The sequence below is a fragment of the Bufo gargarizans genome, chromosome 10 (assembly GCF_014858855.1).
Source record: "Bufo gargarizans isolate SCDJY-AF-19 chromosome 10, ASM1485885v1, whole genome shotgun sequence".
In the NCBI taxonomy this organism is placed as follows: domain Eukaryota; kingdom Metazoa; phylum Chordata; class Amphibia; order Anura; family Bufonidae; genus Bufo; species Bufo gargarizans.
This window is the reverse complement of record NC_058089.1, coordinates 47,218,042-47,241,162: the sequence shown is the minus strand read 5'-3', so window position 1 is coordinate 47,241,162 and position 23,121 is coordinate 47,218,042. Positions and strand designations below refer to the sequence as shown.

Genomic DNA, 23,121 nt, shown 5'->3' with positions numbered 1-23,121 from the left:
TGTTATGCCCAGCCCAATTTTATCTATGTAATTACTGTATACTGTATATGCCATACGGAAAAACGGAACGGAAAAACGGAAACACAACGGAAACAAAAAACGAAACAACGGATCCGTGAAAAACGGACCGCAAAACACTGAACGTACGCTCTGTATGCGCGATTGTACAGGCGTTTGCAATCGGGCATACAGAAACAAGCGAACGCCCATTGTCGCGAGTTCCCGCTGAAGTCTATGTACGGGAACGCGCGACAAGACGCCCCAAAGAAGCTCCTGTACTTCTTGGGGCGTCGGGCGTTTTACAGCGCGATCGTACGCGCTGTAAAACGCTCAGGTGAGAACCCAGCCTTAGTCTGCATTGTTAATGGCCGTGCAGTATTTAAGGTGCCGTGCGGCTATTAAGGCCCCTTTCACACGAGCGAGTTTTCCGCGCGGGTGCAATGCGTGATGTGAACGCATAGCACCCGCACTGAATCCTGACCCATTCATTTCTATAGGTCTGTGTACATGAGCGTTGTTTTTCACGCATCAGTTCTGCGTTGCGTAAAAATCGCAGCATGTTCTATATTCTGCGTTTTTCACGCAGCCCTGGCCCCATAGAAGTGAATGGGGCTGCGTGAAAAACGCATTGCATCCCCAAACAAGTGCGGGTGCGATGCGTTTTTCACTGATGGTTGCTAAGAGATGTTGTTTGTAAACATTCTGTTTTTTATCACGCGCGTGAAAAACGCATCAAAACGCATTGTACCCGCGCGGAAAAAACTGAACAACTAAACGCAATCGCAGACAAAACTGACTGAACTTGCTTGCAAAATAGTGCGAGTTTCACTGAACGCACTCTGAACGCATCCGGCCCTAATCCGCAACGCTCGTGTGAAACCAGCCTAGGAGTCAACATCTGAGGAGGCGCTCTTCTTGGGAGATACCTCTTTGCATATGACCAGCTTAGGCTTCCACATATGTAAGACAGCCTTCCAGCACGCTGCCGAGTTGTGGCTGGATCTCTGCCAGACCCCATTATAGTTAATGAGGACGGCGGGCATTCCGGTAGCACACGGCAATGTCGGATCTGGAGAAATCTGGCAGGCGGTTGGTTATCTGCCGGAATGCTGCGCCGCTGATGTGAATCTGGCCTTAATATGGAACTGTACAAAACAGAGCCATATGAGGACTGTGTGCACTAGTCCTTAGGCCTCTTTCACACGAGCGTGACGGATTCGCTCCGGATGCGTTCAGTGAAACTCGCACCATTTTGCAAGCAAGTTCAGTCAGTTTTGTTTGCAAATGCGTTCAGTTTTTTCCGCGCGAGTGCAATGGTGCGTTTTGATGCGTTTTTTATGCGCGTGATAAAAAACTGAAGGTTTACAAACAACAGCACTTGCTTGCGGATGCAATACGTTTTTCACGCAGCCCCATTCACTTCTATGGGGCCAGGGCTGCATGAAAAACGCTGAATATAGAACATGCTGCGATTTTTTACGCAACGCAGAACTGATGCGTGAGAAAAAACGCTCATGTACACAGCCCCATTGAAATGAATGAGTCAGGATTCAGTGCGGGTGCTATGCGTTCACGTCTCGCATCTGCATGGAAAACTCGCTCGTCTGAAAGGGGCCTTGCCTCATGCACACAAACGTATTTTCCTTCCGTTCTGTTTTTTTTGTCTACCATATACGGAACCATTTATTTCAATGGGTCCGCAAAATAAACTGAAGTTACACAGTGTGCATTCCATTTCCGTATGTCCGTTCCGCAAAAAAATAGAACATGCCCCATTACGGACAAGGATTGTACTGTTCTACTAGGGGCCAGCTGTTCTGTTCCGCAAAATATGGAATGCACACGGACATCATCCGTATTTTTTGCGGATCCGCTTTTTGCAGACCGCAAAATACATACGGTCATGTGCAAGAGGCCTTAGGCCTCTTGCCAGTGGCGGATCCGGGGGGGGGGGGGGGGGGGGGGGCAACGGGCAATTGGCTTCCCCCCGAGCTGGCGGCGGCAGGGCACAGGGAGATGAGTGCTTCCATTGTGGAAGTGCTCATCTCCAGTCATCTGAATCGCCGTCCTCAGGACAGAGATACAGATGTCTATGCTGCGGCAGGGGAGGGAGAGGCGTGTCTCTTTCCCTTCCTCTGATAGGCTACCGGCCTAGTGCCTGCAGCCTATCAGAGGCCGGCGCAGGCAGCGCGATGACGTGATCGCTGACATGGAGGTAAGTATGTTTTTTTTTATATATATACAATACTTTTACTGGCACAGAGGGGGGCTGTTATTACTGGCACAGTGGGGGGCTGTTATTACTGGCACGGGGGGGCTGTTATTACTGGCACAGTGGGGGGGGGCTGTTATTACTGGCACAGGGGGGGCTGTTATTACTGGCACAGGGGGGGGCTGTTATTGCTGGCACGGGGGGGCTGTTATTGCTGGCACAGGGGGGGGCTGTTATTGCTGGCACAGGGGGGGCTGTTATTACTGGCACATGGGGGGCTGTTAATACTAGCACATGGGGGGGCTGTTAATACTGGCACATGGGGGGACTGTTATTAATATTGGCACATGGGGGGGCTGTTATTAATACTGGCACATGGGGGGGCTGTTATTAATACTGGCACATGGGGGGCTGTTATTAATACTGGCACATGGGGGGGCTGTTATTAATACTGGCACATGATTGGGGGCACTATAGGGGCATCTACTGAGGCCACAAAGAAGGGGTATTTTATATGGGGGCTCTGTACAGTACAATTTTATACTGGGACACATTATGGTGGGTACTATGGGGAAGGGGGGAGAGGAGTCATCTACGGGGGCACTAAGAAGGGTATTTTATACTTGCAAATTATGGGGGACACTGAGGGCATCTACTGGGGCATTTTATACTGGTACATTATGGGGGGCACTAGGAGGAAGGAGGGTGTGGAGCACTATGGGGGCATTTACTGGGGGCACTATATAGGGGTATTTTATACTGGCACATTATGGGGGCACTATGGGGACATTAGCTCAACTGGGGGCATTACAAGGGGGTATTTTTTGCGCTGTCACATTATAAGGAGAACTATTTCTACTGGGGGGGGACATTATGGTGGGCTTTATTACTCCCCCATGGTATGACCCCCTAGTAGCAGCACCGGCCTCTCCCTGCTCTGCTATCCCTCTGCCTCTTCTCCAAATCCTTATTATGAAATCTTTCTCGTTAGGATAAAACACAACATCAGCTCCGCCGAGCCCCCGGCCAAAGTGTGGAAGTGGCGTCCGAGATCCCCAAGGGCCAAGCCAAGTAACTGTAAGTTTTCATGTGAAATATGTTTGTTATACACATATAGGATACACTGTGCTGCACAATATACAGTATACCGCTACACTGTGCCCCACAATATACAGTATACCTCTACACTGTGCCACACAATATACAGTATACCTCTACACTGTGCCACACAATATACAGTATACCTCTACACTGTGCCACACAATATACAGTATACCTCTACACTGTGCCACACAATATACAGTATACCTCTACACTGTGCCACACAATATACAGTATACCGCTACACTGTGCCACACAATATACAGTATACCTCTACACTGTGCCACACAATATACAGTATACCTCTACACTGTGCCCCACAATATACAGTATACCGCTACACTGTGCCCCACAATATACAGTATACCGCTACACTGTGCCCCACAATATACAGTATACCGCTACACTGTGCCACACAATATACAGTATACCTCTACACTGTGCCACACAATATACAGTATACCGCTACACTGTGCCCCACAATATACAGTATACCGCTACACTGTTCCACACAATATACAGTATACCGCTACACTGTGCCACACAATATACAGTATACCTCTACACTGTGCCGCACAATATACAGTATACCTCTACACTGTGCCACACAATATACAGTATACCTCTACACTGTGCCACACAATATACAGTATACCTCTACACTGTGCCCCACAATATACAGTATACCTCTACACTGTGCCCCACAATATACAGTATACCTCTACACTGTGCCACACAATATACAGTATACCACTACACTGTGCCACACAATATACAGTATACCGCTACACTGTGCCCCACAATATACAGTATACCGCTACACTGTGCCACACAATATACAGTATACCTCTACACTGTGCCACACAATATACAGTATACCTCTACACTGTGCCACACAATATACAGTATACCGCTACACTGTGCCCCACAATATACAGTATACCGCTACACTGTGCCCCACAATATACAGTATACCTCTACACTGTGCCCACAATATACAGTATACCGCTACACTGTGCCCCACAATATACAGTATACCTCTACACTGTGCCACACAATATACAGTATACCTCTACACTGTGCCACACAATATACAGTATACCTCTACACTGTGCCACACAATATACAGTATACCGCTACACTGTGCCCCACAATATACAGTATACCGCTACACTGTGCCACACAATATACAGTATACCTCTACACTGTGCCGCACAATATACAGTATACCTCTACACTGTGCCCACAATATACAGTATACCTCTACACTGTGCCCCACAATATACAGTATACCTCTACACTGTGCCACACAATATACAGTATACCGCTACACTGTGCCACACAATATACAGTATACCGCTACACTGTGCCACACAATATACAGTATACCGCTACACTGTGCCACACAATATACAGTATACCTCTACACTGTGCCACACAATATACAGTATACCTCTACACTGTGCCACACAATATACAGTATACCTCTACACTGTGCCACACAATATACAGTATACCTCTACACTGTGCCACACAATATACAGTATACCTCTACACTGTGCCACACAATATACAGTATACCTCTACACTGTGCCCCACAATATACAGTATACCTCTACACTGTGCCCCACAATATACAGTATACCTCTACACTGTGCCCCACAATATACAGTATACCGCTACACTGTGCCCCACAATATACAGTATACCTCTACACTGTGCCACACAATATACAGTATACCTCTACACTGTGCCCACAATATACAGTATACCGCTACACTGTGCCACACAATATACAGTATACCGCTACACTGTGCCACACAATATACAGTATACCGCTACACTGTGCCACACAATATACAGTATACCTCTACACTGTGCCGCACAATATACAGTATACCTCTACACTGTGCCACACAATATACAGTATACCTCTACACTGTGCCCACAATATACAGTATACCTCTACACTGTGCCACACAATATACAGTATACCTCTACACTGTGCCACACAATATACAGTATACCGCTACACTGTGCCACACAATATACAGTATACCTCTACACTGTGCCCCACAATATACAGTATACCGCTACCACTGTGCCACACAATATACAGTATACCTCTACACTGTGCCACACAATATACAGTATACCTCTACACTGTGCCACACAATATACAGTATACCTCTACACTGTGCCACACAATATACAGTATACCTCTACACTGTGCCACACAATATACAGTATACCTCTACACTGTGCCACACAATATACAGTATACCTCTACACTGTGCCCCACAATATACAGTATACCTCTACACTGGTGCCACAATATACAGTATACCTCTACACTGTGCCACACAATATACAGTATACCTCTACACTGTGCCACACAATATACAGTATACCTCTACACTGTGCCACACAATATACAGTATACCTCTACACTGTGCCACACAATATACAGTATACCTCTACACTGTGCCACACAATATACAGTATACCGCTACACTGTGCCACACAATATACAGTATACCTCTACACTGTGCCACACAATATACAGTATACCTCTACACTGTGCCACACAATGTACAGTATACCTCTACACTGTGCCACACAATATACAGTATACCTCTACACTGTGCCACACAATATACAGTATACCTCTACACTGTGCCACACAATATACAGTATACCTCTACACTGTGCCACACAATATACAGTATACCGCTACACTGTGCCACACAATATACAGTATACCTCTACACTGTGCCACACAATATACAGTATACCGCTACACTGTGCCACACAATATACAGTATACCGCTACACTGTGCCACACAATATACAGTATACCTCTACACTGTGCCACACAATATACAGTATACCTCTACACTGTGCCACACAATATACCTCTACACTGTGCCACACAATATACAGTATACCTCTACACTGTGCCACACAATATACAGTATACCTCTACACTGTGCCACACAATATACAGTATACCTCTACACTGTGCCACACAATATACAGTATACCTCTACACTGTGCCCACAATATACAGTATACCTCTACACTGTGCCACACAATATACAGTATACCTCTACACTGTGCCACACAATATACAGTATACCTCTACACTGTGCCACACAATATACAGTATACCTCTACACTGTGCCACACAATATACAGTATACCTCTACACTGTGCCACACAATATACAGTATACCTCTACACTGTGCCCCACAATATACAGTATACCTCTACACTGTGCCACACAATATACAGTATACCTCTACACTGTGCCACACAATATACAGTATACCTCTACACTGTGCCACACAATATACAGTATACCTCTACACTGTGCCACACAATATACAGTATACCTCTACACTGTGCCACACAATATACAGTATACCGCTACACTGTGCCACACAATATACAGTATACCTCTACACTGTGCCCCACAATATACAGTATACCTCTACACTGTGCCACACAATATACAGTATACCGCTACACTGTGCCACACAATATACAGTATACCGCTACACTGTGCCCCACAATATACAGTATACTTCTACACTGTGCCACACAATATACAGTATACCTCTACACTGTGCCACACAATATACAGTATACCGCTACACTGTGCCACACAATATACAGTATACCGCTACACTGTGCCCCACAATATACAGTATACTTCTACACTGTGCACACAATATACAGTATACCTCTACACTGTGCCACACAATATACAGTATACCACTACACTGTGCCCCACAGTATACAGTATACCGCTACACTGTGCCACACAATATACAGTATACCTCTACACTGTGCCACACAATATACAGTATACCTCTACACTGTGCCACACAATATACAGTATACCGCTACACTGTGCCACACAATATACAGTATACCTCTACACTGTGCCACACAATATACAGTATACCTCTACACTGTGCCCCACAATATACAGTATACCGCTACACTGTGCCCCACAATATACAGTATACCGCTACACTGTGCCCCACAATATACAGTATACCGCTACACTGTGCCACACAATATACAGTATACCTCTACACTGTGCCCCACAATATACAGTATACCTCTACACTGTGCCGCACAATATACAGTATACCTCTACACTGTGCCACACAATATACAGTATACCTCTACACTGTGCACACAATATACAGTATACCTCTACACTGTGCCCCACAATATACAGTATTCCTCTACACTGTGCCACACAATATACAGTATACCTCTACACTGTGCCACACAATATACAGTATACCTCTACACTGTGCCACACAATGTACAGTATACCGCTGCACTGTGCCACACAATATACAGTATACCTCTACACTGTGCCCCACAATATACAGTATACCTCTACACTGTGCACACAATATACAGTATACCTATGCATTCTGTTTTTTTGCGGAACGGAACAGCTGGCCCCTGATAGAACAATAGGACATGTTCTATATTTGAACGGAACGGAAATACGAAAACGGAAGGCATACGGAGTACATTCCAATTTTTTTTTTGCAGATCCATTGAATTGATTGGTCCCGTATACGGTCCGTATACAGAACACAAAAAACAGAACGTGGCCGTATTGCGGCCCGCAAACGGCGGAACGGCAATCCACGGCCGCTGGCACCACGCATCACGGATGCGGACCCATTCACTTGAATGGGTCCGCAATTCCGGAGATGTGGAACGGAGTCACGGAACACCGTTAGCACCCCAAAGTGCTTCCGTGGCGTTTCTTTCCGTTGTTCCGCATCGCAAATAAATATGACATGTCATATTTTTTTTACGGTGCGGACAGACCACGGACCCATTCAAGTTGAATGGGTCCTGCACGCTGCACGGATGTTGCCCGTGCATTGGGGACCGCAATTGCGCTCCCCAATGCACGAAACGGCCGCGTGCATGAGACCTTAGAAGAATGATCAGCAACCTTCAGCACTCCAGCTGCTGTGGAACTACAACGCCCAGCATGCACACCTACTCGGCTGTTCCGGTAAATCCCATGGAAGTGAAAGGAGGATTCTGGGGGTTGTAGTTTCCGATCAGCTGGAGTGGCGGAGGTTGCTGATCCCTGCCTTGGGGCACGTTCACATGGAATGGAATTTTACGCAAAGGATTTAAAATACACGTCCGGTAAACAAGAAAAAAAAAGAAAAGTGACTTGTAGCCTCCTAACATCTAGTGGAGTCAATGAGAGGTGAAAAATACGCATCAAAAATGCGTCAAAGCACAAAACTAAATCCACGTGGTAATTTTCAGCCGCGGTGCGACCCATAGTCACAGTCAGTATGATGGCAGGCTACAACTTGTCTCTCTAGTGTTTGGGAGACTCCTAACGTTGCGGGCTGGCTGTCAGGACATGCTGGGAGTTGTAGTTTGCGGAGCCCCCGGAGGTACACATGCACTGCCTGGCTCTTATGTTTTTCATTATTACAAGCCATTGTGTCCCATTCACCTCCTCTCTACAAGTTTGTAAAAGGATCCAACAGGAGACTGTGAGACTCCAGGCTCAGGTGAGGGGGCTCTCACCGCCCCCATAATAACACTGCCCCTCCACTGTAGGACCCCCGCCTTTATTTTTTTTACAACCAGTCAGCTCTCGCCCACAACTCCCCCAGAAACCCACCAGTCCATCTGTGGTGACTCCCAGCTTAATTTAGGAAACAAATGGGAGGTGATCCACAAACTCCACCCCCCCCTGCTGTTGTCTCAGTTGGTTTGTTCCACAAGAGGCTTGGGAGGCAGTGAGGGTAGGACACAGAATAAAGTGAAGCACAGAGGGGAGAGACAGTGAGGAAGGGCAGGCAGCAGTAAATCAGCAGAGTGGGGGCACTGCCATTCATTGCAGCAGAGCCATACTGCAGGGTAAAGGAGGGGGGATCCTGGGCCAAATTGGGGGATCCAGGACTGCAGCAGGGGAGAAGAGGACACTGCTTCCAGGTGCAGCCACTCATAAGGGCACCAGCCCTGGACTGGAGGCATGAGGAGCTGCTGGCAATGCAAGATCCAGGAAGATCACTGATCTGTGGGATCACCGTCTACTGAGGGATCACTTGTATGCATCTTTGGATCTGAAAGGCTCTCCTGCACCTGGGTCTTCTGAGAGGACAAGTTCTGGGGTCACTGGGAATGAGGCTGCTGGAGTGGACTTGCCTGGCACTGCTGCTTGTGTACCTGCCAGGTGAGAGCGCCTTGATACATTGTTGCTTCTTGTGTGTTGTGCTTACATGTTGCCATTTATCAGGAGACTGTAAATCAACATTGACCCTACACTGGCTTTGTGATGAGGGTTTCATAATGAGCCTGTTGAGCCACCACCTGTGAGCACTTGCTTATGCATCCCTGCGCCATTGCCTATGCAGGTACCTGCGGAGGACGCATCCTGATGATTTGCTGCGGCCGCGCAGTCAGAAAAGGCGATAATAATTGTGGGGGTTGTTTTGTGATAAATGGGGTTACCCCCTTAGACTTGGCTTTAGTGTTTGCTCCTAGATCTGGCTGCCCTCACATGTATAAATAAGTGCGTGTCACCATGTCCCCCCTTCCCTCCGCACAAGTCATTAGGCAGACGAATTTTGTTGTGCTCATTGTGCTTGCTAATCCCCTCTGCACTGCCGTTTATTGGGCTTCGTGCACATGACCGTGTCTTTTTGCGATTCGCAAAACACAAGACGCCTTCCATGTGCAGTCTGTGTTTTTGTTTTTTTTCCCTCAAAGCTGTGACCTAGAAACGACTATTCTTGTCCACAAAACGGACAGAAATCGGACATATTCTATAAGGGCTCATGCACGCGACCGTGTTTTTGATTCTGCATCCGATCCATGTTTTTTGCAGGTCGGATGCGGACCCACGAAAGATGCGCACTGTGTGCTGTCCACATCATTATGTCCGTTCCACGGCCCCGCAAAAAAAAAAAAAAATTAATGGAACAGTTCCTTATTCTTGTCCGTTTTTACAGATAAGGATAGGACAGTTCTAAGTTTGGGGACCGCCATGTGCATGAGCCCTTATTTGTAGAATGGATATACAGGTGCTGACGGCATGAAATGAATGGGTCTGTGTACAATCTGCAAAAAAATACGGATCGGATGCAAAATTTGGTCGTTTGCAGGAGGCCTTGGTAGGTCCTAAGACGATACTCCTCAGTTATGGGTGCACTTGCAGCTCTTCCCAGTGTTATTCCACTAGGGGCATGCTATATTATTATGCGCCCCCAGGTTTGCTGTCTCTCCTTTCTGTACCAGTGTTTGTAGCTCTCATCCGCCTACGTACTGCGCTGGTGAGGAGTCCTTTGCACTGACTGTAATAATGATCTATTCTGCCGCATCATGTACAGATCACCCCGTAATATCTACAGTTTTGTGCCCGGCGTGTCTTAAATTCAACGTCTCAAGGCCGGCTTTATGCGACCAGTTACCGTAAATCTGCGTCGTTTTGTCCATTGACCCTGTTGGGATCTATAGACACGTGGAGACTTGGCTTTGACTGATGGATGTGTGTTCCATCGGTTGGGGAAATGACCTGGTATCATTTAGTAAGAACTGCTATTAGAATTGGAATATTTTAATAATTTATAGCATATTATATTGAGATCGGTAACGATTATTTCATTGCGACAAAATCTTGGACATACACAGGCTACTTTTTATTTATTTTTTGCTAAATTAGACAAATACCATTTTACAAAATTAGACAAATGGGGCTACAGGGCGACAAAAATATAAGCGACTTGCTGTTGCGCAAAATGTATTCTGTTCTCATAACTGAGAGCAAACCGCAGCAAAACTGATTTTCAATGGAGTTCATGACAGATCTTTCTTGGCTATGTTACAGATAATACAACCGGATCCGTTCATAACGGATGCAGATGGTTGTATTGTCAGTAACGGAAGCGTTTTTGCTAAACCCTGCCGGATCCAGTAAAAAAACGCTAGTGTGAAAGTAGCTTTAGAAATGTGGTTTGGTTTCCCAGGTAAGTTGTGTGTCACATGCGACTTACATTAAAGTCAATAGAGTAAATGTTGCGTGCTACTTGTGACACACAATCCATCATGTCTTGATTTTTATTTATTTTTTTGAGATTGTCGCATCTCAGCACGTCACATTATGACATCAATGGCCACCATTATGTGCAATTCATTGTGTACATTTCTATGGATTTGTTATTTAATCAGTCAATGGCCAAAGAACAACCTCTGTCACCCCCCCCCCCCCCCCCCCCCCATACCATCCAATTACCAAAAACCTCCTAGCAAGATGCTACCAACACTCATCCTCCATACTCCTAATCGGAGCCATTGATTATCAGAATATTCTTTCCTTACTAAGATTTTTTTTATTTTTTTTGCCTTGTGGTCCACTTTCCTTAGTTGGTTCCAGTTGTGACTGTAGGGGGTTTGTCATCAGCCCTTGTCCAAATCATCTGTATCTCAGGCGTTCACTGGAGTAATTAAGCCGTTAGCATGTTTCTGGAGTGTGGGAGACGCATGCTAACATAAGGAGAACAGAAGAACTCCATGCAGATGTTACCTTTGGTTGGATTTGAACCCAGGATCCCAACACTGCATGGCAATGTTGCCAACCACTGAGCCAAACTGGTGGATCTTGCCACGTTCCACCACTCGGATGTCTATGGTGCCTTCTAGGTCGTCCCTTGGCGGCTGCTGCTTTGGGGGGAAAGAAGGATCTACCATGTTGGATTTTTACATTGTTCCACCTCTAGATAAGTGATGCAAGAGGTAACTAGCAGCCATTTGTGCCACTGTCCCTGCTGTTCTTGGACATGGAGAACTGAGTCTTCAGCAGAACTAAAACGTTTCTTGTACTTGCTGCAGTTCCTTGATCTTGGAGATTGTTGGTGTAAGGATCTCAGGAGCCTGTTCTGACCTGAAGATAGATTTTGGTGGCTCAAACAACTTTTTACAAAATGTTCGTTATTCTTTTTGTGTTAGGGGAACTTGCGAGGTAGATGTACAGTAGAAGACACGTCCGTGCCTTATTTGCTGTATGTATCTAAAGCTGCACAAAGATAAGGAGATCGCCAGTAGGACAGGGGGCTAGATTTCTGAACTGAATTGCTGTACAGTTGCATACATTGCCCTTCGGCAACCTTGGAAATTCCCGAGCTGCCATCCATTAGCTAGAAACAAAACTGGCTATTGAAAGCCCATGTAACGGGCAACGTTACGAGAAGCAACAGTTCCCACATCTCATCGGACACAAAGGGAACGTGTGATGCGATATCGTGAAGATGTCAATGTTACGCACTGAGGGGGACATTTATCATTCTTGGTTGTTTTTGTGTCAGTTTTAAGTCTGTCTTTGCTTTGTGTGTCTGCTCCACATTTATAAAATACTGCACGTTAATGTATTTGACATGAACGCAATGTGGCTTAGGCTACTTTCACACTTTTGTTCGGTGCGGATCCGCACCTATAATGCAAACGATAGGTATCCGTTCAGAACGGATCCGTCTGCATTATATTTCAGGAAAAAGTCTAAGTCTAATTGTTAGTCAGACGGATCCGTCCTGACTTTACATTGAAAGTCAATGGGGGACGGATTCGATTGCAATTGCACCATATTGTGTCAACGTCAAACTGATCCGTCCCCATTGACTTACATTGTAAGTCAGGACGGATCCGTTTGGCTCCGCACGGCCAGGCGGACACGAAAACGCTGCAAGCAGCGTTCAGGTGTCCGCCTGCTGAGCGGAACGGAGCCAAACGGATGCATTCTGAGCGGATCCGCATCCATTCAGAATGCATTGGGGATGTACGGATCTGTTTGGGGTCGCTTGTGAGAGCCCTCAAGCGGAACCCCAAACGCAAGTGTGAAAGTAGCCTTACACCTACATGTGTTAAAGGGCATCTGTCAGCAGTTTTGTACCTTTGAAACCGGCTGACCTGTTACATGTGCACTTGGCAGCTGAAGGCATCTGCTTTGTTGGTCCCATGTTCATATGTGCCCGCATTGCCGAGAAAAAGGATGTTTTCATATATGCAAATGAGTCTCTAGGAGCAACGGGGGCGTTACCGTTACTCCTAGAGGCTCGGCTCTCTCTGCACTTGGATTGACAGGGCCAAGCCTGTGAACTGCTGCTCCATAATCTCTATGGGAGTTCTGGAAATAGCCAAACGCTGTGCTCATTGTCTCTGGAACTCCCATAGAGATGAATGGAGTAGCATTGAGCATTTTCAACCTGCTGCTCTGATTATTTTAGGTGGCCCTAGGACGTACAGGGTCCCTGTTTTCGTGATTGGTCGACTGCTCAGTGGTAGGATCCCTACAGATCTAATAGTTGTCATTAGGCTAGGGGATAACTTGGAACAACCAGAATACCTCTTCAAAGGGCATCTGTCAGCAGTTTTGTACTTATGACACTTGCTGACCTGTTACATGTGCCCTTGGCAGCTGAAGGCGTCTGTGTTGGTCCCGTGTTCATATGTGTCCGTATTGCTGAGAAAAATTATGTTTTATTATATGAAAATGAGCCTCTAGGAGCAACGGGGGCGTTACCATTACACCTAGAGGCTCTGCTCTCTCTGCAGCTGCTGCTGCGACCTCTGCACTTTAATTGACAGGGCCAGGCAGTGTAAAGATCATTATGTTTTGACCTGTCAAAGTGCAGAGGACACGGCAGTTGCAGAGAGAGCAGAGCCTCTAGGTGTTATACTAAAACATCATGTTTCTCAGCAATGCCGGCACATATGAACATGGGACCAACACAGATGCCTTCAGCTGCCAAGCGCACATGTAACAGGTCAGCCAGTGTCATAGGTACAAACCTGCTGACAGATGCCCTTTAAAGTACATCTGTTGGGATTGCGTGGCAGGGAGTTGTGGCTTTTGGAAAATTCACACATAGTAAATGTTCCATATTTCAGGTCTAATCTCACGTTTAGCTCTTAAACACTGACCACTTTAAAAAGTGGTGAGGAACACCAAATGTCGCAAAAAACGTGTCGTGCAACTTTTTTAGGTCACAAAAGAGACTTATTTTGTTTTGACAACTGTCCCCCTGAGGACGTATGAAGGAAAGCCGTACTGGCGCAGTATTTCGGAAGTCTCTTGTTTTCCAGGAGGCAGCCAGTCGGTATAATGACCACGCTAGACTACTGTGACGGCTATAGTATGGAACGATACTGCATGTGGCTCTATGATTTTATGCCCATAGGGTACTGTCTTCTTCCTCTGATGCTCTGTGAGATGCTATTCAGTCAAATACTTAGTTTCCTAATTGGGGGGGGGCTGTACAGGGTAAGGCCTTTTTCACACAAACATATTGGTTTCGTTCCATGCAATGGGGTCCCCGATGCACGGGCAACGTGCGTGCGGCGGCCGGGGTGGCTCCAGACCCATTTAACTTAAAGGGGACCGTGATCCATCCGTTACGCAAAAAGATAGAACAAATTCAGTTGTGTGTTTTTTTTTTTTTTTGTTTTTTTTTTGCGGGTTGGGAACCCGACGGAAGCACTCCATAGTGCTTCCGTGGGGTTCCGTTCCGCATCTCCGAATTTGCGGACCCATTTAACTAAAGAGGCCTTAAACCTTTCATAGCATCTACATGATATCAGCTGGTTGCCCAGGATTTCTGTAGCCAGACCTATAACGGTAAAAAAGCAGATTTCTCAGTCTCAAGGGCTAATGATTTCCAGACCGGCAGTCGTTTGCAATCTAGAAAGTGCTGGGTGCGGTGCATGTGGCCATAAAGCTGCTCTATACAGGCTCCAAGATATTCATAAGCGTAATGAGGGCCCGCTAGAAGTCCATCAGCCTTAGGATACGACCACATCGTGCGGTAGTGCCGCGGCAGCGCTGCAGTCGGGTACTGTTGCGGCCTGCAGTGGGCTGTTATTAAACCGCACTGTCCATTGAGTCTGCATTGTTAAAGGCTGCACTGTATTGAAGGTTTTGCACGGCCATTAACAATACAGACCCACTGAACCGTGCGGTCCCATTAGATTAAATAGACCACAGTGCAGCCTTGTCGTAATCGCAACGCAACCGTGTGGTGTCGTCGTATACCTAGGCTACCTGCACACATTGCAGATTACAAGCCATCTCTTGTGTGGAAAAGACGCAACGTAATAAACTACTAGCAAAGTGTATCGGATCAGGCCAATCTCATGTACGCTTTGCTTTTTCCGTGCAGAAATTAACCTGCTGTGCGGATTTGGAAATCCTGTAGCCTGTCAATTCTTTGTGCGGATTTCACCCTTTTCAATGGACTTGCGACAATTTTGGAAGTAAAAAGGGTCACAAGTCCCTTTTTCTGTCTGGCCGTGCTACACAATTTTAGCGCATGGCCAGTTTTGCACCTTGTATGCCAGCTGGGGGTGACGGGGACGGGGGCTGGCATAGTTCTTAGTCCAGGCGCACGGACTGCCACAGATGCGCCTAATTAGTGGTCTCTAGCAGCAGCGCAGACAGGGAACCGAAGACCGGCGTAGGCGTAAAAAGCCAGGTTTAGTAAATGTTTCCTTGAGCGCTGTATTACGGCAGTATGGAGAATATTTCCGTAACCTTTTTCACACTTGTGCTATTAATTTGTTGTTCTGCACCGTCCGGGTACCTGCACATGGCAGTGTAGTAGCTTTTGGGTTTTGCTGCGTTTCCACACGTTTTTTTGATGCAGATTTGCCCCATATCTCAATCTTTGAATTGCAAAGGCCGGGTGAACTCTGCCCTGAAAATTTACACAAACAACTGACATGCGGCGGATTTAAAAATCTGCACCGTAGATCACTTTCTGCATGGAAAATGTCTGCAATGTCCATGAGCTTTTAAAAAATCTCATCCACTTAGCTGGTACTGCATTAGGCCTATTGCACACGGCCGTTTTTTTTTCCCGTTTACTGGCCATTTTTTGCGTTCCATATACGGAACCATTCATTTCAATGGGTCCGCAAAAAAAACGGAATGTACTCCGTATGCATTCCGTTTCCGTATTTCCGTTTTTCCGTTCCGTTTTAACATAGAACATGTCCTATTATTGCCCGCAAATCACAGTCCGTGGCTCCATTCAAGTCAATGGATCCGCAAAAAAAACAGAACACATACGGAAATGCATCCGTATGTCTTCCGTTTCCGTTCCGTTTTTTTCCTGAACCATCTATTGAAAATGTTATGGCCAACCCAATTTTATCTATGTAATTACTGTATACTGTATATGCCATACGGAAAAACGGAACGGAAAAACGGAACAGAAACGGAAACACAACGGAAACAAAAAACGGAACAGCGGATCCATGAAAAACGGACCGCAAAACACTGAAAAAGACATACGGTCGTGTGCAATAGGCCTTAGGCTTACATGCACACAAAGGTATTTTGTTTCCATGTCGGTTCCTATTCTTTTCCGTTTTAGGCATTGTTACAATGGATCCGCTAAAAAAACAAAACGACGGATGGCATACGGTCGTGTGCATGTAGCCTTAGGAGCCAAGAGTATTTCATTTACGTTAAAAGGGTCCATTGGGGAATTGCTTTTTGTAATGGAGAAAAAAAAGTCCTTCATGCAGGTCTTTTCTCCTCTGTTTTTGATGGAGACGCAGATGTGAATAAGCCCTAATTTGGTGCCACACACTAGGCCTTAGGGTACGGTTACACAGCGACGCTGGTTGCGGCCAGGATCGCAGGCGCACGGCAGTGTAGTGGTTATCCCATAGAAATTAAATAGGTTCGCAGAGCGAGTCGTATGCGTGCCGCGACTACGACCCTTGAATCCCCACTCTGGGATTCAAGGGTCGTAGTCACGGTACACAGGTGACTTGCGCTGGGATCCTCTCTCATTTGTATAGGATCACCACCACGCTGCAATGATCCTGGACGTGATCAGCGTAGACCTACCCTTACGGCCTGGACCCCAGGGTGATGAACTTTGTTTTCAAAACCCATAAGCGGCAACTAAAGTGCCTGGCAGCCCCTTATCTACTATTGAGTGGAATTATGACATCGACACTGATCATTTGGAGCCTGGATAATGGTGATCGTTGCGTCTGTAGCAGCAAAATCATGATCTTGCCAAATCCTTGAACCCATTAGGACAGGGATGCCCAACCTGTGGCCCTACAGCTGTTGCAAAACTAAAACTCCCAGCATACCTGGACAGCCCACAGCTATTAGGGCATGGTGGGAGTTGTAGTTTTGCAACCGCTGGAGGGCCGCAGGTTGAGCATCCTTGCATTAGGACTATATACGGTATATATCTGCGTGTAGTCTGAGGTTGGTATGATGGTTGTGGTAGACGTCACATTGCTTGTCCTCCGTAGCTGCTGACGTCTTCTCGTCTATTCTGAGGGCAGGTTACAAGTGTAAAAGTGGGATAGTTAATTTGATGGCTGCATAGGTAAGCACATTGAACGTCCCTGATCTCCGTCAGATGGCTAATTACCCTATTTATTTTTTATATAATTAATGCCGAGGTCTGGAAGCGGCTTTAGTCTGGATGTGTCTCAAACCCTCTTTAATTGCCCAGATTTGGCCACTAAATTCAGGAGCTTTCACTTCAGTCCCGCGGGAACCTTGGCAAGGCCGTGTTTTGGGAATACCCCCAAACCAGTATATTCCATTCACATGCAAAGCGGGCGCATTGTCGTGTGGGCTAATTGGTTATTCCTCAAATCTGGATGCCCTCGGGGTTGGGAACGGAGTATGCGGCTGTGTTATTGGAGGGTGGGATCCGTTCTTAATCCATTTAGTGCCTGAGGGGAGAAAGTGTCTCCACCGCGCTGAGGCACTAAGAGTTAAGGGGCTGTGGTATGTCTGAGTGACAGGGGGCCACAGATTCAGCTAGCTAGGACCTTTAACGATTCCACAATGGGGGGGTTTGAGCTCAGATGGTTGTTACTTTGATTGACGTCTGCTAGAGAAATGCTTTAATGGGGATAGACTTGTTGCAAAGGACACTGGGTAGAAGCATTTTCTATATAGGCTAAAGGTCTACGTCGCCATTGTCGATGTGGAATAGTACCTATAATAATTTTATTTATTTTTTTGTAGGGACCATTTGGCAAACGAAGTGGTGGCCTCATTGGCTGCTATGGGCATTTTCCATGGCACAAGATTTCCTCCATACCCGTGTTGATATAGAATTAGAAGCAGAACAGCCTGCCGGATAGCTTTAGCCTCAATGTGCCACCGATAACCCAGCTCGTCAGGTGAAAGCATCCTTGATGCGGACACCAAAATCCTCGTTTCTGGGCTAAAGATCGTCCTGTATGAACCGGGATCTGCTGCCCAGAGTCAATGGAGCACACTTACGAAGACTGGCTGTTTTAGGCCGGTCTTCGTTTCCCTCTTTGCGTTGTTGTGAGAATTGTCTAATTTATGACTAAGTGTGCGCCTTGTCATAAATAGGCGCGTCTATGGCAGTCCTTGCGCCTGGCAAAAGGCAAAAAAAAAAAAAAAGTTATTCACCAAGATTTACACCAGTTTCCAGGCGTAAATGTTAGGCTACTTTCACACTTGCGTTTTGGGCGGATCCATCATGAATCTGCAAAAAACGGATTTGTTACAATAATACAACCGCATGCATCTGTCATGAACGGAACCATTTGTATTATCTGTAACATAGCCAAGACGGATCCGTCATGTACTCCATTGAAAGTCAATGGGAGACGGATCCGTTTTCTATTGTGTCAGAGAAAACGGATCCGTCCCCATTGACTTGCATTGTGTGCCAGGACGGATCCGTTTGGCTCAGTTTCGTCAAGCGGACAGCAAAACGCTGCAGGCAGCCTCCAGAGCGGAATGGAGACAGAACGGAGGCAAACTGATGCATTCTGAGCAGATCCTTTTCCATTCAGAATGCATTAGGGCAGAACTGATCCGTTTTGGACCGCGCCCTGAACGGATCTCACAAACGGAAAGCCAAATCGCCTTAGTAAATTTTCTGGGGCCGGAGTTCTGACCCCCGACACGCGCTATTTCTACCCCCGTCCAACTGCTGAACACAGCATGAAACCAGCCATGCGATTAACATAGCCGGTTAAAAAAGGGACTTGAACTATATATATTTTTTTAGACTAAAAATAGTCAAGTCTCTTAAAGGGGCTGGCCCATCTTGTGCATTGGCGGCTTATTCTAGCAATATGCCCCCAATGTCTGATAGGTGAGAGTCCCCTGCCGAAAATAGCCGAGTACTAGCTCTGCCATTTTTGTCGGGCCCCATAGAAGTGAATGGAGCGGTGGCTGCGCTTGCGCGGTGCACTTCCCGTTCATTTCAGCGTGACTTCTGAAAGTAGCCGAGTGCGGCTCTTTTCAGTACTCTCATACAGATGAATACGGGCAGCACGCGGTGCACCCTCCTTTACTTTGTGGGCTCCGTTCTAAAAATGGGTAGAGGTCCCACAGGTGGGACCCTCACCTATCGGGCATTGGGCACATATCCTATTGATATGCCCCCAATGTATAAGATGGGCCAACTGCTTTAATAAATTGATCTCCAATTAATCTACATGGGGATGAGCGATTGATGAAGCAAAGGAGATGATTGCTGCAAGTTACTGCAGCTCTCACCCCCACTGACGAGCACGCAATTATCGAAAACGAACTTCACGTTACAAGATAGAAACCATATGAATCGTTAATGAGATCCCACTGACGGGCTATGGGCGATGGTTCCCTAAGATGTAGCGTTACATTTTCTATAACTATTGTTATTGCCTCTTGTGCTGCCAGGCTTGAAGAAACGGCGACGGTAATTAATCGTACAGCTTCTTGCTTCTATAGTAATTATGGCGGCATCTTTAGTCAAACAGGAATGTAATTAGCTGGATACTTGCACTGAACGCTCCTCACTCGATGACAAGTTTCAATGTTTTGTTTTTTTGTTTTGTTTTTTTACGCCATATGCGAATATGGACTAATTTTAATGTTATTTCCAAATACCCGAATAGCCATGTAGTTCATTAGTGTTTAAGGGGGTACGGTCACCCAAGAGGCCCCTCTGACATACAAGACACACGATAGGTTGGGAGCCCTGTTATATATTTTGCATCGGGGCTCATGGACTTCTGGTTAGCGCTCTTTCACACAAGCGAGTTTTTTGCCCATCCGGACTGAATCCGGACCCATTCATTTCAATGGGTCTGTGCGAATGAGCGGTGTTTTTCACGCTTCATCTTTGCGTTCAGGGGAAAATCGAAGCACGTTCTATATTGTGTGGTTTTTCACACAGCCTTAGCTCCATAGAAGTGAATCGGGATCGCGTGAAAAACAGAAGGCATTCGGATGCAATGGGTTTTTCACTTATGGTTGATAGGAAATGTAGATTCTTATTCATCAGTTTTTCTTCACACGTGAGAAATTCGGATGCAATCCATACAGGAATTTTTTATTTTTATTTTTTTGCACAGATCAGACATAATTCGTATCTCTGGTGTGAAAGAGGGGGGGGGGGGGGGACCACCTGGACTGGCTAATCTCAGAGCATTAACTGTATGTGGCGCCGGGATATTACAGCCCTGGTGCCTCTGTGTGTCTGAAGAGGACAGGGTCTTTGCCTGGATGTGGACACAACCCCCTTTTTTTAAACTTTCATGAAAAGTTGGTAAGTATGGGTTAACCAGGACCTTTGTACCTAGTTTAAGGCTAGGTCTACACGACGACATTTGTTGCGCGACAAAAAGGGCGCAACATTTTGTTGCACTAATGTTGCGCGACAATTTTTATAATGGCAGTCTATGGTGTCGCACTGCATCTCGAATGGATTTTCTGCGACTGTCGCGTCGCAGTCACAGCATGTCGCAGTGCGACACCATAGACTGCCATTATAAAAATTGTCGCGCAAAATTAGTGCAACAAAATGTCGCGCGACAAATGTCGTCGTGTAGACCTAGCCTAAAGGAGAACTCTGGGCAAAACTGTGTGATGCCCAGTACAGGGCTTGAATGGGCACAATCAAAGCGCCACACTCCACCCTCTCAGGTCCTGCGCTAGGCACAACGCAGAGTTTCCGTTTCGCCTGAAGTATTGGAGTAGGGGTGAGGACAGCCAGAAAAGGTATTCTGGAATCCTCCGCTTCGCATCTGCTGGATAGATGCCACCGAGTTAGCCGGATATTTGTCGAGATGTAAGAAGTCATGTAAGGACTCCGTTTAATCAATGTAACTAATGTAATAATGTTTTTGAAGTGCTCCTTGAAATTGTAATTTAATTAAAGCTGAGGCCCCGGGATATTCGGGTTAAATAATTAAAAGCAAGTGCTGGATGGACACTCCCTCCGGTGTGAGACTCGGGGAAGGATTTCTAAGTTTGCAAAGATCAGAATAAGGTCTCATGCACACGACCTCAGGCCGTCCGTGCTTGTATTGCGTCCCGCAAACAGTGGGTCCGCAATATAGGGGCCCCGGCATCGTATCACGGATGCGAACCCATTAACTTGAATGGGTCGGCAATCCAGGAGATGCGGTGTGGGATAGAGGCACGGATCGGAAGCACTATGGAATGCTTCCGTGGGCTTTCTGTCTGTGCCTCCGCACCGTAAAAAAAGTAGTGACAGCAATTATTTTTTCTTACATAGTGGGTTGGGCTTAGCAGAAGGGACGGAACCACCGCAGTGCCACTAAAATATCATTGTGTGTCTGAAAACTGACGTAAATTATAGCTGAAATCTACGCCAGGTCCTAGTTGGCACAGATACGCCAAATTTGTTGAGAGATCTTGCCCCGCTGGAATTTTTACTAAGACTGGAGTATGAAATGGCAGCTTTAGGAAATCTGTCCCCAAGTGTCGCGGTGTTGGGCTTTGCCATGTGCATGGGACATAAGGCATTTGCCAGGGCTGCATCTGAAAATCAAGGACAGTCCCTGCAAATTTAGGACCGTTGGTAACTATGCATAAAGCCAATAGGGCATCTTGTAGATTCCTGAAAATAAAGGGACCTGGCAAATCCTTTCACTTAGGCTACATACTCCCGACCGCATATTCAACGAACTTCTGTGAAACTACAAGCCCCAGCATGCTGACAGTTTTTGGTATGTTGGGGCTTATAATTTCACAAAAGCTGAAGAGTCTGGAGCAATGTAAAAGTTGCCGGATGTATAAATGTAAAACGGATGGTATGCCATCCGTTTTTTTTTTTTTTTTTTGTGGATCCATTGTAACAATGCCTAAAACTGACAAGAATAGGACGGGTTATATTTTTGGGGCGGGGCTACGGAACGGACATACGGATGCCTATCGGTGTAGACACACGGTGTGCTGTCCGCATTTTTTTGTGGACCCATTGAATTGAATGGGTCCGCATCCTATCCGCCCAAAAAAACGGAACGGAAACAAACAAGGTTCGTGTGCATGTAGCCTTAGGCCTCATGCACACGGCCGTTGTTTGGGTCTGCATCCAAGCCGCCGTTTTTGCGGCTCGGATGCGGACCTATTCACTTCAATGGGGCCGCAAAAGATGTGGACAGCACTCCGTTGCTCCGTTCTGTGGCCCCGCAAAAAAAATATAACATGTCCTGTTCTTGTCCGTTTTGCAGACAAGAATAGGCATTTCTACAATGGGCCGCCCGTTCCTTTTCGCAAATTGTGGAAGGCACACGGGCGGCTTCCGTTTTTTTGCAGACTGCAAAAAACGGAACGGTGTGCAATATATAATCAGTGACTGTGAAAGTGACCAAGTCCTGCAAGGCCTCATGCACACCGTTCCGTTTTTTGCAGTCTGCAAAAAAACGGAAGCCGCCCGTGTGCCTTCCACAATTTGCGAAAAGGAACGGGCGGCCCATTGTAGAAATGC

At 46.4% G+C, this 23,121-nt stretch overlaps 1 protein-coding gene across 2 annotated transcripts in view; it reads left to right on the top strand.

The window, feature by feature from the left end:
* The first annotated feature begins 9,130 nt into the window (after positions 1-9,130).
* The window catches only part of LRP4 (LDL receptor related protein 4), a 71,482-nt gene continuing 57,491 nt past the window's right edge, over positions 9,131-23,121 (top strand). For both annotated transcript variants that reach the window (XM_044270405.1, XM_044270406.1), the window contains exon 1: positions 9,131-9,560. In XM_044270405.1, the coding sequence (XP_044126340.1) occupies positions 9,509-9,560 (52 nt within the window). In that variant the 5' untranslated portion in view covers positions 9,131-9,508. The remainder of the gene's footprint in view (positions 9,561-23,121) is intronic.